Source organism: Alligator mississippiensis, chromosome 1 (genome assembly GCF_030867095.1).
Source record: "Alligator mississippiensis isolate rAllMis1 chromosome 1, rAllMis1, whole genome shotgun sequence".
NCBI lineage: Eukaryota > Metazoa > Chordata > Crocodylia > Alligatoridae > Alligator > Alligator mississippiensis.
Window position 1 is genome coordinate 69,007,280 of NC_081824.1, and position 16,149 is coordinate 69,023,428.

General features: G+C 40.7%; 1 protein-coding gene across 3 annotated transcripts in view; it reads right to left on the minus strand.

Moving 5' to 3' along the window:
• Positions 1 to 299: 299 nt before the first annotated feature.
• The window catches only part of ELOVL4 (ELOVL fatty acid elongase 4), a 47,385-nt gene continuing 31,535 nt past the window's right edge, over positions 300 to 16,149 (minus strand). For all 3 annotated transcript variants that reach the window (XM_006270430.4, XM_059731404.1, XM_059731409.1), the window contains 3 exons: positions 7,115 to 7,286; positions 4,517 to 4,644; positions 300 to 3,125 (listed from right to left, as the gene is read on the minus strand). In XM_006270430.4, the coding sequence (XP_006270492.1) occupies positions 2,850 to 3,125; positions 4,517 to 4,644; positions 7,115 to 7,286 (576 nt within the window). In that variant the 3' untranslated portion in view covers positions 300 to 2,849. The remainder of the gene's footprint in view (positions 3,126 to 4,516; positions 4,645 to 7,114; positions 7,287 to 16,149) is intronic.

Here is a 16,149-nt window from a genome sequence, read left to right on the forward strand (position 1 = left end):
TTCATATTTAAAAATTACCAGTTACTTCATCAACTGGGAAAACATTATGGGACCCTATAAAAATCCTACTTAAACTGCCTAAAAAAATTGACTGAGCAAAGAGACGGTTAAAAATAGGTAAGTCTGAGGGGATATCAAGGACCCTGTGGGGAAGTAACTGGTGTGACAGTTGATGTTATATTAGCCCAAAGGTTTCAAAATTTCTTGGGACGCAAGTCCTTTAATGGAAAAAAATCTAAGATTTCAAAGAGCCAGGGACTCACAATCTTACAGACAAGTGTAAAAAAACAACAAAAAACACATAGTAAGAAAATTTTATCATGCAAGTTTTTTGGTACTCGAGTTTTGATTGCATATCTATAATACACAGACTTTTACATATTCTTATTACCCCTGGGCCCAAACTGTGCAGACTTGGTAACCACACAAGCTGCAAAATAGGAAAAACAAGGAGAATCTGGAGTGCCTACCTTGTGCCTGACTGATATCTGGGGAAAGAGAAGTAGTTGTATATTGTTAGCTCTGTCAATTTCCATGACACTGGTTGCTCAGTCATAACAAAAGAAGTATTCCACTCGCAGCCATGCTATGCTATTCCTCAAACTGCAGAAGTGTGCCATGAATGTGACATTATATTCAAGCTCAAAACAGGACTAAATCACATGGTCAAACAAGAAATGGATCAAGGAAAAAAGCCCTGTGGCAGAAGCTGCTGAATTTATGCTTATTTTATCTAATCTTTTTTAAAAATAAAGGAAGAAAAAAGTCATACAAGAAAAAGTGCTAGTTTCCTACAAACAGAGAAAATACATGCAAGTTTTTTTTTAAAAGGGTATTGACTCTTTTCCCTTGCACATACACCAATGCATAAGACACATTTTTACAAATGTAATACGTTTTATTTTTTACCTGAAAGCATCAAGACTGGTAACCCACAAGACTAAGCAGATAAGATAATTAATGGTAACAGGCCAGTTACAGTCCAATAGAGTTACTCTGCCCTGGTAAACTAGTTTCCTGCCATGTAACCTACAACACAGGCTTCTTACTGAAGACCCATTTTCCGGTTTAACCAGTAATTGTTTCAAGTATTATGGATTTAGTCAAAATTGCTTTTTCTCCTGAACTACTTAGGATTTGCATTCAGTTTTGAGTAAAAGGATAAAAGATAAAAACCCCCACAATAAATCAAGGCTGTAGATTCCTTTTGCCTATTATTTATAATAGGCAGGAAGGATAACTAAGATGAAAAAATTGTAATTGTGCTGAATATTTTACATTCTATACACAAACTTTACACATCACATTTTTCCTGATGTAAGATACACTATGTGATGAACTTGTTTTTGACCACAACTGTAAAGAATTTATTTAGAAAACAGCCAGTCAGCTCTTGTAGTTAAGTGTAGTGAATTGGAAGTTATGAGACCTGGTCAAGTTTGAAAACTGCCTTATATTCATTTTGAGTTATGAAAAGTAACAAATTGTCTATGTTGTAGCACCCACAAAATACAAATGCAAATAAAATATTTTCGTCATAGAATGGTAACATAATTTAATCAGTTAACAGTTATGAAGTGTTCTGAGCAGAAAGGAATTGTAAAAAGCCATTTTGTCTTATTACAGTAGTTTTGACTAAACAGTAATTGGAAAAGTAACCTATATGTTAAAGTGACAAGAGCCAGGAATATTGAAAGAATGAAATCTCAACAACTAACCTACCTGTACTGGCCTGACAAAGACAATACTTGTCTACATCCAGTGTATGTTTAAATCGGTAAGTTGCTTGCAGTCATTACGGTATGAAGTAGCACGTCCAATTTGTGGGTGAGCAAACAGTTTTAGAACCTACAACTTACACTGAAAACACCTCTGTTCTGTTTTATTTGACATAAGAAACGGTGTTTGCAAACGTGATTTCACTTATAGTATAATTTCAACCTCATTATAACACCACCTAATCATTTGCAGTAGCATATAAATTAGCACCACAGATTTTAAGCAGGCGGGCAAAACTACTTTAGTTTTCATCAGATCGACTGTCATAAATATTGTATTTATAAATACATTTAAAAAGGTCATCTCCACTAAATCACATTCAAATTCACATCCCAAAGTCACATTTGTATTGAAAAGGGAGATGATTTTAAAAGAAATGGTCCCCTTCCTACCCCAGCTCTCTCCAAATTGCATCTCATATTTGTCTTGGAGGACTCCATACTTCAGAAATTGAAGTTATTTAATGTTAAATGTTGCTTTCAGCACGTGAAGAGGTAGGTATATTTCCACACAGGAAAAACTGTAACAGACATTAAATCAAAACAAGGGTAACGTGAAAATTCAACAGTCTGTTCTAATAACACACAGACATAACTGTATCTTGAGATATTTCTAGTGAAGACAAGAAAACTGCATATTCTAATCAGGTAATACACAATCATAATTTGAAATTTAATAAATTTCTGGCAGAAACATAAGTATTCCAAAGCAACCTTTTCCCCGCTAGAAATGTGGACTGCTACAAATCAGTCCCATCAATGGTAGGATCAACTTCTGGACTGCTAAAACATGTTATTTACTGCAATTCTTTCTTACACTCACCAACACCAGCCATCTATAAAGTTTACACAGAGATCATATGCTCGATAATTACATAATTACAATAGAAATTTAATTTGAAGTGTTGTTGTTAAAACAATCTTCATAAATAATGAAAATATCTGTGTGTTCTAGCTTTCCAGTAACCTAAGGGTTAACGGGTACAGATCGATAGTGTTTATTTTTAAACATTTTCCTTAAATCAAACTGGAGGTTCATCATTGACAGCAAGGGTTAAGGCCTGGATCAGGTTACTCTCCTTTTGCTTTTCCCTTTTTCTGCTTCTTTCCATTTTCCGCCACTAGATTGTTTTCCGATTTGATTACACCATTTGCAACAGCACCATTCGCTATTTTGCCATTCTCTACAGGCGCTGTGGGTAGTTTATATGTCCGATAGTAGAAGTTGCCAAACAAGAAAATGAAGGTGACAGCATAGAAAATTACACCCCAGTGCATCCATTTGGGAAAGGGACAACCAATATAAATAGACCAGGCTGTATGGCCAAGAGTCACATGGAACTGAACCTGAAAGATAAAAATTAACATAAAAAAGTTTTATTATGTTTTACTAGGTTTGATTATTTCAGTTTATACTGAAAATACAGTACAGTAGAATATTCAATTTTCAAAAGAAAACTGAGTGGGTTGTGAAACTCAACAAACAATAATTATTTATACAGGAGCCTTACTATTGTATGTATTTTGTTTTAGAAAGTAAAAAGTACACACATTTATGTTCCCAGCATGTTAAGTCTCACACAAAAGTCCCTAGCAATTGTACTAACAAGGAACAGCTGTCTCTGGTAGAGATTACAGAAACTGCAAACTTAATGACCCACAGATGATTGGGTATTTCCCAGTTATGCAAATCCCTGTATTTTGCTAAGAGTTATTCATACATATGCTTGCTATGAACATGGAACACTTGACTTCTCGCACCTTCTGCAACCTGTTGCCTATGATGGTGCCATCTCCCCTCCCTCCGTGCTGTTGACTAAGGTACAACCTTCAGCATCAACAGGTAATTCTTGTCATAAATCTACAAAGTTATTTCAAAAGCTCCCTTCACCTCCAGCAGCTTTCTCCTATTTCTATTTATTATGCATGAACAACTGCATAAAAGACCTGACAAAAGATGGTACTACACACAAGTCTGTATTGAAATAAGTTTTAATTTACCTCTTTTGTTCTTTTAGCATAAGTTTGTGTGTGGGCAATTTCTTTCAGAATAAGTGTGTCCTACTATGAATTATTTAAGTTTGGAAAAAGTACCCTTCAGGTAAAATAAATGCACCTTACTTTTGAACCAAGACTCCCCATACACAGACTTGCATGGAAATAAGAAAGGGTGTTACCGTAATTAGACCTAATTTAGTTATTCAGGTGCATTCAGGTATGCAAAGCCACAGGAAAGTCTCTTGAAAGGTATGTTAATCTATGCTTAAGTTTTGAAACAAATATGAAACAAATATGCTTCTGATGTTCTATGATTGAAAAAAGGATTTGTGCATGACCATATTATGTAATAGTAATAAATGATCAGTAAGCATAGCCCAACCCTCTGTCCATGTATTTAAGTTTAAACTAGAAGATGCTACATACTTTAAAATGTTTGAGAAAAAACAAGGCTTATCATGGAACATTAAAAAAGTGAAAATGGGAGTGACTGATTAGGACAGAGGCCTGGTAGACCTCAAACCAGCCCACAGTGATCATCACAACAGGTTTCCTCAGTAGTTTGTGTGGGAAGATTAAACAGATGAGTACACTGGAGACTTTTCATGTGTCATACCACTTAGAATGAGAGCCAAAGGACACTTGCTGACAAACTGGAGACTTCATCCTTTTCAAGTACAGAAAATTGAAAGACAAACACATATTCACCAGAGGTAGGTTTAGAGAAAGATTTTACTTACCAATTGTAGTATGGTCAAGTATCGTTTCCACCAGAGGTACTTCCTAACTTTAGGGCCACAGGCAGCTAATCCATAGTACATGTACATAACAACATGAATAAATGCATTTATATGAGCTCCAAAAAAAGCTGTCCAGAAAAAAAAAGTACATTTTTAAAAACATGAAAGACAGAAGAGTCTGTATTTACTTCAATTGCACATTATATATAAAATAGTCACACTTGTTCTTATAGTGTTGTATATATTGTCCATACTGGACATAAAGTAAGAACAAAACTGCAACATAACTTGTAATCTCCTTTTAGCCTTTGGGCAACAGGCCAATCTTGGTACTGTGTACCAACATGAATAACTTTGTTCATGTCTTCTTCAGCTGAACTACTTAGAGAAACAGTTATTCACATGACTTTGTAGAACCTGAACCTGAAGAATTAGGCCCTACATTTTCCATCAACATTCAGTTTTGTATTTTAATAATCACTTTAAATAACAAGTGCTTGAAAAATTAGCTTTAGAAATGCAGCAGTGATATTTCAGGAGTCTACTTTGACATTTAAGAATTTTCTGCATTTAGGATAATGTTTTTAATAACAGTGACCAAAATTATGACCCAAATATGTAAAATAACGCGAAGCTGAGTACAGTTGCAGTAATCCTAGAGGACAGGACTATTTGATAAACTAGAAAAATTAACTGAAGTTATCAAATGAAACTCAATACAGAAAAGTGTACTTCAGATGGAACAATCAAATAAACAAATCAGGCTTTGGAACAACTGGCTATAGTGCAGTACTATTGAAAGGACCTGGGGCTTATAGTGGATTGCAAACTGAACAAGGGTCAATAGCTTACTGAGTTGTAAGCTACAGGAGTGTAAGCTACAGGAGTGTTACCTACAAATTAAGGACATTGTTATTTTGACTGTATTCAGCACTGGTGAGGCCCCACTTGGAGTACAGTGTCTTGTTTTGAGCAGCACTTCAAGAAAGATACAGACGAATTGGAAAGAATCTAGTAGAGAGCAACAAACATGATCAGACATCTAGGATCCATCACTTTACAAGAAAAGGTGGGAAGAAGTAAAGCTATTTAATCTGGAGAAGAGAAGACTGCATGACAGACTTTTCTGTAGGAGAGAGGACAAGTAGTAAAAGGACTTAAAACTGCAACCAGGATATTATGAAAAACTTTCAAAGTGTGAACGTGGTTAAGCACTGGAACAGATTACTTAGAAAGGTCATAAAATCTCCATCTTTGGTAGTTTTTAAGACCAAGCTAGACAAACACAGGTGGCTTAGACAGGGTGATCCTGCCTTGATCACAGGGTTGGACTTGATGACCTCCTGAGGTCCATTTCAAGCCCATTTTTATATGACTCTATGATTTATTCCTGTCTAAATGGGGTAAAATCCTGATCCCAGCCAGCCTCTGTTGCTGCAGAAGGGTGATTGATGCATTTCTTTTGCAGAGGCCAAGAATTCTACAGACTGCAAAGCTGGACCTCTCAAAGCCAAGATAAGCTTTATACAGGCTCATCTACAGACTTATGGCAGCTGAGGGCACTCAGCACCTTGTACAATCAAACCCTAACATGACTAGACACAAGTGATTCAGAGGTGCGCAGTGAAATGGCAAGTGAGACTACAAACTGCACATATTCAGTCTCTAGAACCCTCAGTGAATGAGTGCAGTGAGCTGTAATTTTTGTGGAAAAAATCCATTCCCCCTGAAAATGTACTGGGTAAGTTGCCTCCTATAACCTTGTACCCAAAGATCTGAATAAATTTTATAGCTTTGGGTGAAATAGTAATATGATGTATACAAATATATATATTTTAATATATGGCTATATTGATAATAGATTAAGTTTAGTTAAAGGATTATTACCAGAAGCTATTTTTAGTATGTGAAGTTTACATTGCTAATCACAAAAGAGATTAGGACATTTTCACTTAACCTGCGCTTCTGTAGAATTTATAATTTTAGAGAAACAAGAGATATCAGGGGGAAAAAAACCTCAAAGAAAATGCAGGAAAAGGAGGAGCCTCTGAATGAATTATAGGTTTGTGCCATTCTGAACAGATTCTATGAAGTTACGTGACACCCATTTATTGCTCACCTTCAGATGAGTAATCTAGATTTTGGTGCTTATGTTATGAAACAGAACAAACCCTAAACTTGGATACAGGGCCAAATTCTGCTCTAATAAAAATCCATAGTACCTCAATTAACTTCAGTAAGTTTACACACAGAATCTAGCCCATAACTAGAATTCCAATTTCTCCATAGCTGTAGAATTCTAAATCAGATAATGCAAATTTATCACCCAACTGTTTTTTCAAGACAGAATTTATGGGCAGAAGTTCACCTTGCATTTGATGCTCACGTGAAAAGTGTTTTGCAATTCAGAAGACTACAGCTCTGTTCTCTCCTCCTCCCCCTCATTTCACACATTAAAGTATGCACCCTCCCAATGCTGTTTGCATCAGTTTGCTTATGAAATTTGGTTACATCCATAAGTGTCCGTTTATTAATTTCCAATGGGATGATCTGCATTATTAGGTCCGTGTTCTCGAGAGAAAAAAATGTTTTACTCACATTGTCCTCCTGCAACCCACTTGATTCCAATCCACCACAAGGTGAACATGGTGCAATGATGATAAACATGAAGGAAACTGATTTGGTTAAATTTCTTCCGCAGGATGAAAAATACTGTGTCCAAGTATTCAATTCCTTTGGAGACATAGTACCACCATAAAGCAGAAGCTATCTGTAATATAAGGAATAAATATTCTAATGATTTTAATGGAATGAAATGAAAATGAACTACATCAATATAAAATGAGAAATAAGTGATCAAATCACTTTCCCCAGATACTTTAATCCATTTCAGAGAACTAGTTATTCTGATTATTTATAGCAGAAACAGGACAATTCATTAGGAGAACTTATTAAAAACCAGCAACATCAGGGTATATGGATCCTTTTGATTTTAGTTTGGCTAGGGACTTCAGAACATGGCTCAATATACAATCTTATATGGGTTATTTCTAGAGTGGATTACCACTCTGATGAGTTCTCTTTTCACTGTAGCCTCTTCTTCCATAGAAATTGCCAATAGGGCACTCAGTACCAATTAGACTATGTTTTGATGGGAACATTGAAACAATGACAGGCATACCACACTGGCAATATGCAGAGGCCACAACTTCAATAAAACCTTTAAACTATGGAAACAAATTATCCCACCCCACTCCAAACTACTTCGCAAAGCTGCTGGAATGGAGATTTCAATTGGGCCAGAGTGGCCCTGTATTATACAAACTCAAAGGTAGTTGTAAAGGCACTCCTTCTGACACCCTCCCCAACCTGTCCTGAAAGTATGAAATGAAGCAAGCTGCTCAGGAGACTCCCCACACTCCACACAGGGCCTCAATGAGAAAAGATCAATACTGCATAAAACATAAGAGACACAGTGCAACACCAGGTGTTGTCATGCTCTATGCCTGTGCCCAAGTAGTCCACTGGATTACAGAGACACCACATCAGATCATTTTTAGTCCACCAACCACACTGGAACAATAGATGCTTTAGTTCTTTAGCTCCCAAGCCCAAACTCTGAGACGCTAGATGGAAGGTAAAAAACCCCACACAACAATCTGCCAACTGCACTATGTGTAACAAAATGTTTTCCAGGCTGCAGAAATGGTTTAGTTACTAGTTAAACTCTTGGCATTTTAAGTGATTTAGCTTGCCAGGTAAGGGTGGGGCAGGAACAGAGCCCAAATTATGACTTGCTGATAGAGAGTAAAAGAGCAAGCAAATGCTATGCCTGCCCCAGCAGGCATCCAAACCATCACACTGGTATTTGTGACTTCTCTGTCCAGTGACAGTGGGACTAGGCATGTTGAGCTTCTCTAAATTATGCCATATGGAATAGTCTTGTATCCACACAGGGAGGAAGAAGGGAAAGAGCAAGAAAGGAGCAGAATGTCTCCCTCATATATGCCCTGCAGGGAGAGAAAGACACAGAAAGTGTGCATAATACTGCTCTTGACACTGCTTGATAATCTGTACCCAGCCAACTAAGGCTGGATGAAGCATCAGTCATACCCTGAATAGTGAAGTAAGCGTTCTAGTTTAAGGGGGAGGATCTGAAGCAAGAAAGCATGACAAGAGCTAAAAAGTGCTGTAATTCTGCACTGCAGACATTGTGACTTCCTACAAGGATAACATCACTTCTTATTGCTACCAAACTGCATGCTTTCTTTATTAAATAGTGAACACCTGTCTCATGTACTCTGCACATTTTAGGATATGCAGATGCATCAGCTTATACAAAGGCAAAAACTAAGTTCTGTCCTAACAGGGAGAAGAGAAAAAAAACCCAGACAACTCCCAGATCACACAGAGTTCCCAGATAAAGCAAGCCATAGGAACTATTAAGATGCATGTTGCTCAATAAGTAGCATTTATGCCTCTGGGTCAGGGAGTCATATATTTAACTCCCACATCAAGGCTTGGGCTACACCCATTAATGATACAGCAAATATTCTGAAAGATGTTCCACCTTTGAAATAATATATGAAAAATAAGCAATTTCTCATTTGAGTACTTAAGAATAAAACTTTGGTCCATATCCACAAAAGAACATGGGTGAAAATTAGATATTTAAGTCCAAGATGCCCCACATCAGTGACTAACTACTTAAGTGCCTGTAGTCTGGAAGTTCTTTCATTTTACCTGACTGCCAAAGTTCTGTTTCTGTAAGTAGCCAGTACTACTACTACTTTGTCTTGCATCTCATGATTCCTAACAAGCATAGGCAGAAGAATACCACCTCCAAGGAGGGGCCCAATTTGAGTAAGCATGCTCAAAACACACCTAACATATACCAGCAATGAGTCCTGCTCAAAACACAGTGGCTACCTAGAAGAGTGAACCCCAGACTTCCCATCCCTAATTTCCACATTAAACAGTCAAAATGCAACAGTAATCATGGGAGCAGGGAACAGAACCAATGAGGGGACATCTACACATGCCTATTAACGTGCAGTGATAAACACTGGAGCTTATTACTGTTGGGTGCACATCTGCATGTGCACCCGGACCACAACACATTGAGCTGGATCACAGCAGCTCCAGCTGGCAGGGGGCTAGCCTACCAGCTCCGGGCTGCTCCCACCAGGCTCAGTGTGCTGTGGAGGGTTTGGCTGGGGCACGAGGGTGTTTCAGTGTAGGGTCAGTTGGCAGGGAGCCCCCACAACTGAAGCACCCTCATGCCCCAGCCAGCCGGGTCAGTGTCTACACATGTGCTGCTGCACATGAAAAAACTAGACCAGGGTCGGACTTGTTAATACAAGTCTTACCCTGCTGCAGAGATTATTAGTTTTGTGCGCCCTAATAGGGGCACATGTGTAGACACCGAGACATTTAATGCACAGTTAATTAGGCAACTGCACAGTTAATGTCTCATATAGACACTCCCTGTATGTACTAATCACAGAGTTAAATCACTCTTCCTTACTTCCTTTCTCTGGCCCAAGCAATCTTAGAAGTCCTTCTGTATGATAGCACAGCTCTCACAGGAGGGACGGAAAGTTTCTCCATCTCAGAACAAGTCTGCAGCCTATTGGTTAGAATATTTGCTTGGAAGGTGGTAAATGAGGCTTCAAAACTGCCCTGGCTGAGAAGGGAATCTAACAAGTTTTCCAATTCCTGGGTAGGTACCCTTGCCACTAGACTATCAGTTACAACCATCTCCCATGCTATAAAGGAGAAGACTAATCTGTATTTCCTTTTGAAAGGAAAAATTCAGATTTCTAAGCCTAGGAGCATGATTCCTGGTGTGAATCCCAATCTGAGATAAGCACCTCCCTCTATCCCACAGTTAAGTGCCTAAGCCCCAAAGAGGGAGCAACATTTGTGATGACTCACTCATCAGTATTTCCTGGTGGCTAGTTTAGTCATCTCCCTGCTCAGTCTGCTGGCTGTCCTGAATCCCATTCTGAGGCACCTAACTAGCCAGATAACTTGGGTGCCTGTACACGAACAGGGAGGCTGCTCCAACATGTTGGAGTGTGACAATGACCACGTTCCTACATCCTCCTGCATCTCATGTATCCCCACATTTGAAAATGGCAGTGAGGGTACTTGAACTAAAGTTCGTTGGGATGCTGCAGCACTTTAATTAGAGCAGCTCTCGGAGCTGCCCCAACCCTAGAGCACATGTAAAAGTGCCCCCTGGTTTCTCCATCCATTACACTATACAACTTGCTGTTTGATCCTGGAAAACTTGGTGTGGATAGTCCCACTGGGAATACTGAAGCCATGGAAAAGACAATTCATATCCTATAGGTTAGGAAGAATTTTAGACTCAGGGCTGTATGTGCCTCAGTCCTCTAATCTCTCATTTGGACTCTACCTACTTTATATTTTAAAGAAAAATGTCTATAAGTAGAAAATGTCACTTACAGGTGCTACTCCTTCAAGCAGTTTTACCAATATTTATCACTTGAAAAGCATTTAACAGGATCAGAGCTAGCAAGCTCCTTGAGTGCCTAGGGTAGGGTGAGGCAGGGTAGGACAAGACCAAAAAAGGAGATGAAGGGAAGTGAAAGGGAGGGGAGGGAAAGTGAAGTCTTACCTCCCACTGATTTCCATACAGCGAAGACAGCCGATATTGCTGGCACTGCGGTAGCAGTACTGGGTGGGCAGCAACAATCCTGTGCTGCCCCTGGTACCTATTTATTCCTCCCTCCACCTCCCCATGCTATTGGGTGCAGGATTGCATCTACTGTGGCACTGAGGCGGAGAAGCTGAGGGGAGGATAGAGCACCATTTTGCTCAGGTACACTTGCTCCTCAGGCCCCATAAATACTGTTGAGGGTGCAGCTGCACCTGCCCAGCTCCTGTGGTTGTGCTAGACTCCCAGGGGAGCAATTCTGGTCCCCCCCATAATATTTGGTGCCCATGGCTGATGCTCTGCTTCCCACCCCATGCCTCTTCTCAGTTGTGCTACTGGACGGGATCCAACTGCCACATTTATACTTTTGACGCACCTAAGGATACAAGCAAGTCTTTTGATTATAACAGATGAGGAGCATCTTCTGGTTCTCTTTCATGGTAGTGGCTCCTCCACGGAGTCATGAGCACAGAATTCACAGAATCTCAACACCCCGCCTCCACCTTTGCAGCAAGAGGTAGAACCTGACTTTCACTAGTTTGGAGTATTTACCAAGCTACAACCCCTATTCCACCTCCTCCACAACCTACATTCTTCTCCTATAATCTGTTCATTTGTGTCAAAATGAGGCACCAAAAGTTGCCAGATCTCATTAATCTCCTGGTGCTGGCTATCATGGCTTTTTCCCAAACCAGAAAAAGGAATGTCAATATCAGTATGCAGCAAGCCTACTGACTCTACAGCAGGGGTGGGCAAAATGTAGCCTGTGAGCTGGATCTGGTGTACCAGCTAATTGGATCAAGCCTGCGGGCGGGTGCTCAACAGTTAATTGTACCCGGCCTGATACGCAGCTGCTCCTGCTGTGCTCCTCATGGGGCTGAGCCCTGGCCACTCCTACCAGGGGCAGAGTGTGCTGCATTCCCACCCTCCCCTGCCAGAGGACCCTGGCCTCATTCCAGACCCTGGGTAGTATGTACAACTTCTGAGTGGGCACCAGGGAATGGCTCAGGTGGGGTGGGGCTGGCACATGGCAGCATGAAACAGGCAAGTAGGGCAGGAGCAGCAGTAGTAGGTACCAGAGCAGGCATGGCTGCAGCCCCACCAGGCAGACATAGGACACAGGCCAAGGGAGCGGGTGACTCAGTTCCTCCCCTCCCCTCCCCTAGGAACTAGTCAGGCTTCCCCCTTGTTGCTTGCTGGCAGCAGCAGCTTTCCTGCCCCTTTGCAGTATGCTAAGAGCCAGACAGGCAATGCTGTTTCCTCCCCTCTGTGGAGGGGCTGGGCTCAGCCAAGTCAAGAAGGAAGGGGGGGGGAGGGGGGAGCTGCCACATGTGCACACCCATTCATCTACTATACCCACACACACCTCCACATTCCCCAACACACCAACCACACACCCCACCACCATATCCACACACACACACCACACATCCATGCACATCGGCCCCCATAATACCCACATCACACACACACATCCCACACTGCCCCTACACCCACCTCCCAACCATACTTCCCTACCCCACCATGCACAATATACATGAATAAAGACTTTATTTTGAACTAGTATGCAATTACCTCTATATACACTATGCAAATGCACATAAAAGTCAGGACAAAAATATTTTTGATATAACATTATATGTTACAGAAGATGTTTGATTTTTAGTACATGATTTTTTTTTCTGGTTCCCAGCTGGCAATGCCCCCCCCCCCAAGGAGTACTTCTGGAACAAGGGGAAGGACTTCTTGTAGCAAAGGTCAGGGGTATGTGTGGGACTTTCGGTCCAAAATGGCAACCAGGGGGTGGGGCACCTGTAAAGGGGTGGGGCTATCCCTGCATCCATCAACAGCTCACTAAAACTCATTAAGCAGCCCTCTAGCTGAATTTCCATTCCTTCAACATGGTTGCCAAGCAGACCTCCTCTGGGCTGCATTTATCAATTCCTCGAATTCCTTGGGCTCCTACTTTAGTTCTTTCATTTTAAACCTCTTACTGTACTTGAATTCTTATTTCTTCCCTCCCCCTCCACCCCCAATTCAATTGTGCCCTGGCTTCATACCTACTCCCAACTCTGGGGCTTAAGCCACTATGTCTGGTTTTCTCAAGTAGTACATTACCTCATATTGCCTGGAACTGAGCTCTCTGAATTTCTGCACCACCTACAGGACTGAAGTCATTGACTTCTAGAACAAGTTCTACAACTGCTAAGTCATACCCTGCTCCCAATCAAGTCAAGGAAAGAATTCTAGTGATATGAACAGAGCAAATTCAGGCCATTCAAGTGGTTAGACATTTGAAAACTGTGCACATGTCATTCAACCACTATTGGGAATATTTATTCCAATACAGTAATAACAGTGCTTTTCTCTTCAGAGAGAAACCCAATTTATTAAACTAACAAAGTTTTGATTCAAGCTAAATAATCATTTTGACACCTCAATCTATTTAAAAAGTAACAAGTACTGAGTTTTGAGAAGAAGCTTAAAACTGCATTATTGTAAATATTAAAAAATCTAAAACGATTTGAATACTCCTAGAGTTGGTCTTTCGGATAAGTTAAGAAAACCTGCAATGATAGGAATTAGGATTTTCAAAAATACATGATTCCCTACTTGATAAAAAAAGATTAATGAAATTGAACCCTTTTTTATAGATACAGAAACTTACTGAAACTCAAGCCATAAGTTAAATTTCTGCTCTCAATTTAGGTAATCACACTTGCATTACAGGAGAAGGGAACACACCTACTGAATTATGCAGATTTATAAGGTTTTTCCTCCTAAAACTTCTCCTGTCCTAGAAAAAATGTTAAATGTAATACATTCAAAATGTTTTCATGAATATGGAATTTACATGGCAGAACTACCAGAAATTTTAAATGAAAATTCAACCAACTTTTCATAGTGAACCGTATCTGCAACAGTTTGGTTAGTAATACCAAGCCAATCATTACTATTTGGATGTAATATATAACATTCAATTTGATATTACAAATGTATTAATTACAAGTCCAAGGCATTATGGAGTTAGAATATGTGGATTAATTTAAACATTTATGAATGTTTATCAAGAACCTATTATCATGAAATTTGACGTTAATATTTCTAGAGCAACGGTATCTTGCCTAATTGAGCATAAGTAGCATGCAACACGTGTCATTCTGTTTTGTTTCACTATACTGTAACTCATTCTGGATTATGACAAGAAGCTTATCCCTAGAGTGGCTGCAGTAAGTGCCATACATTGCTATGTCTAAACGTCACATCTATGAGAGTTGCCGTGAAGAATGACCTGCCATTTGATCTCACTTTGTGCAGGCAATTCCCAAAAACTGTCATGCACTGCATCTTAAAATGTTAATCATCTATTATGTCAGTAAATCAGCTAGGTAGGAATTGAGGAGGAGCAAGTAGAGCAGCAGCCCTGGGTCTGCAAAAGCATCTGTTGCCATAGCAGCAGCTGATCACACTACCACAACTGGTATGGCAGGAGCTGGCACTGCCCTCGGTGCTGCACAGCTGCCTTGGACATGGAGATGCTTTGCTATGCCTCTGGTTAGGAAAACTTTACTGTCTGTATTTTCCATTTCCAGTGCATGCCAAAACAATAACTGTAAAGTGATATATTGCAATATGATACTGTGTTAATGTGTCTAATAAAAATTGATTGAAAGAAGACAAGCAGCCAAACATTGCAGAAAGAAACAGGTTATGTCTATCCTGTAACTGAAGACATGACTGCATCATATGTAGGCAAAACTGCTCTATTTTTACTTCTAGCTGGCACAAGTACAGGGAAGAGGCACTGGCATGGAATTCAGTAGAGACTAACAACCTGAGCACATGCCAAGGGACTGTGGTTAGCCTACAAAACAAGCACAGAAGCCAATTAGGAACATATGCTCAGTGTTCTGGTTAAACACGTTATCTAGATCAGAGCTAGTTCAGGTATACCGGAAAAACTGAGATAATTTCATTTGAAAAAAGAGAAGAGTGAGAAGAACTGTGACTGCATGGGACTGACAAAAAAGTAACCAACGAACTGCATGGAAAATTTAATTTGAATATTAGGAAGAAATTTATAACTGTAAGGATGGTTAAGCATGGGAACAGATGATCTAGAGAGGTTGTGGAATCTCCATCCTTGGAAGTTTTTAAGAGCAGATTAGACAAACACTTGGTTAGACAAGCATGATCCTATCCTGAAGAGGGGGTTGGACTAGATCGGGGTGGATGAAGTCTGGCCTGCGGACTGGGTCAGGCCAGCAGCAAACCATCTCCCAGCAGTGCCTGTGGTGGCACCATCTTCTGGCTGCCGCTGCCAGACCCAGCCCCACTACCTGGCCACCCCAGCCTGTCCACCTCACACCCACCACTGGGGGTAGAACCCACATGGGCAGGGTGCGCAGCTGGGGTGGGGCTGGGGCCAGGAGTGAGATGGGTGGGCAGGGCTGGACTGGAAACCAGCTAATCACCAACACAGCTTCATTTCTGAAAACCCCTCGTGCAGAGAAGGAAAGCCAGGACTTTGCACCTTCCCCGGGTTCAAGGCAGACAAACTCCACAGCATTGCTGCCCGGGGGGATTCCCAGGATGTCTAGAACTGGGGCAAATTTCCAGTGTCACCCAGGACTTAAATGGAGCCAAACTGCAGCAGAGCAGAGAGGGCCTGCTGCTGCTTTAACATCCTTTTCTCTTTTGCCCTTCACATGGACATGGGCCCCTGGGGATTAGAGAGGGGGAATCCAGTGCAGAACACGTTTTTGTCCTGTGAAACGTGAGTTTTTGGGGACATGATGCCCTTGGCACAGTCTGTTTCACCCCAGGATTTTGGGTGGGGGGCCAGGGCCATGCACAATCCACTGCCCACATGCCTGTGGGTGCTGCGGGCAGGGGTGTACAGGGAGTGGATCATAGCTCTGCTGTATAGCCCCATGCTATACTGCCT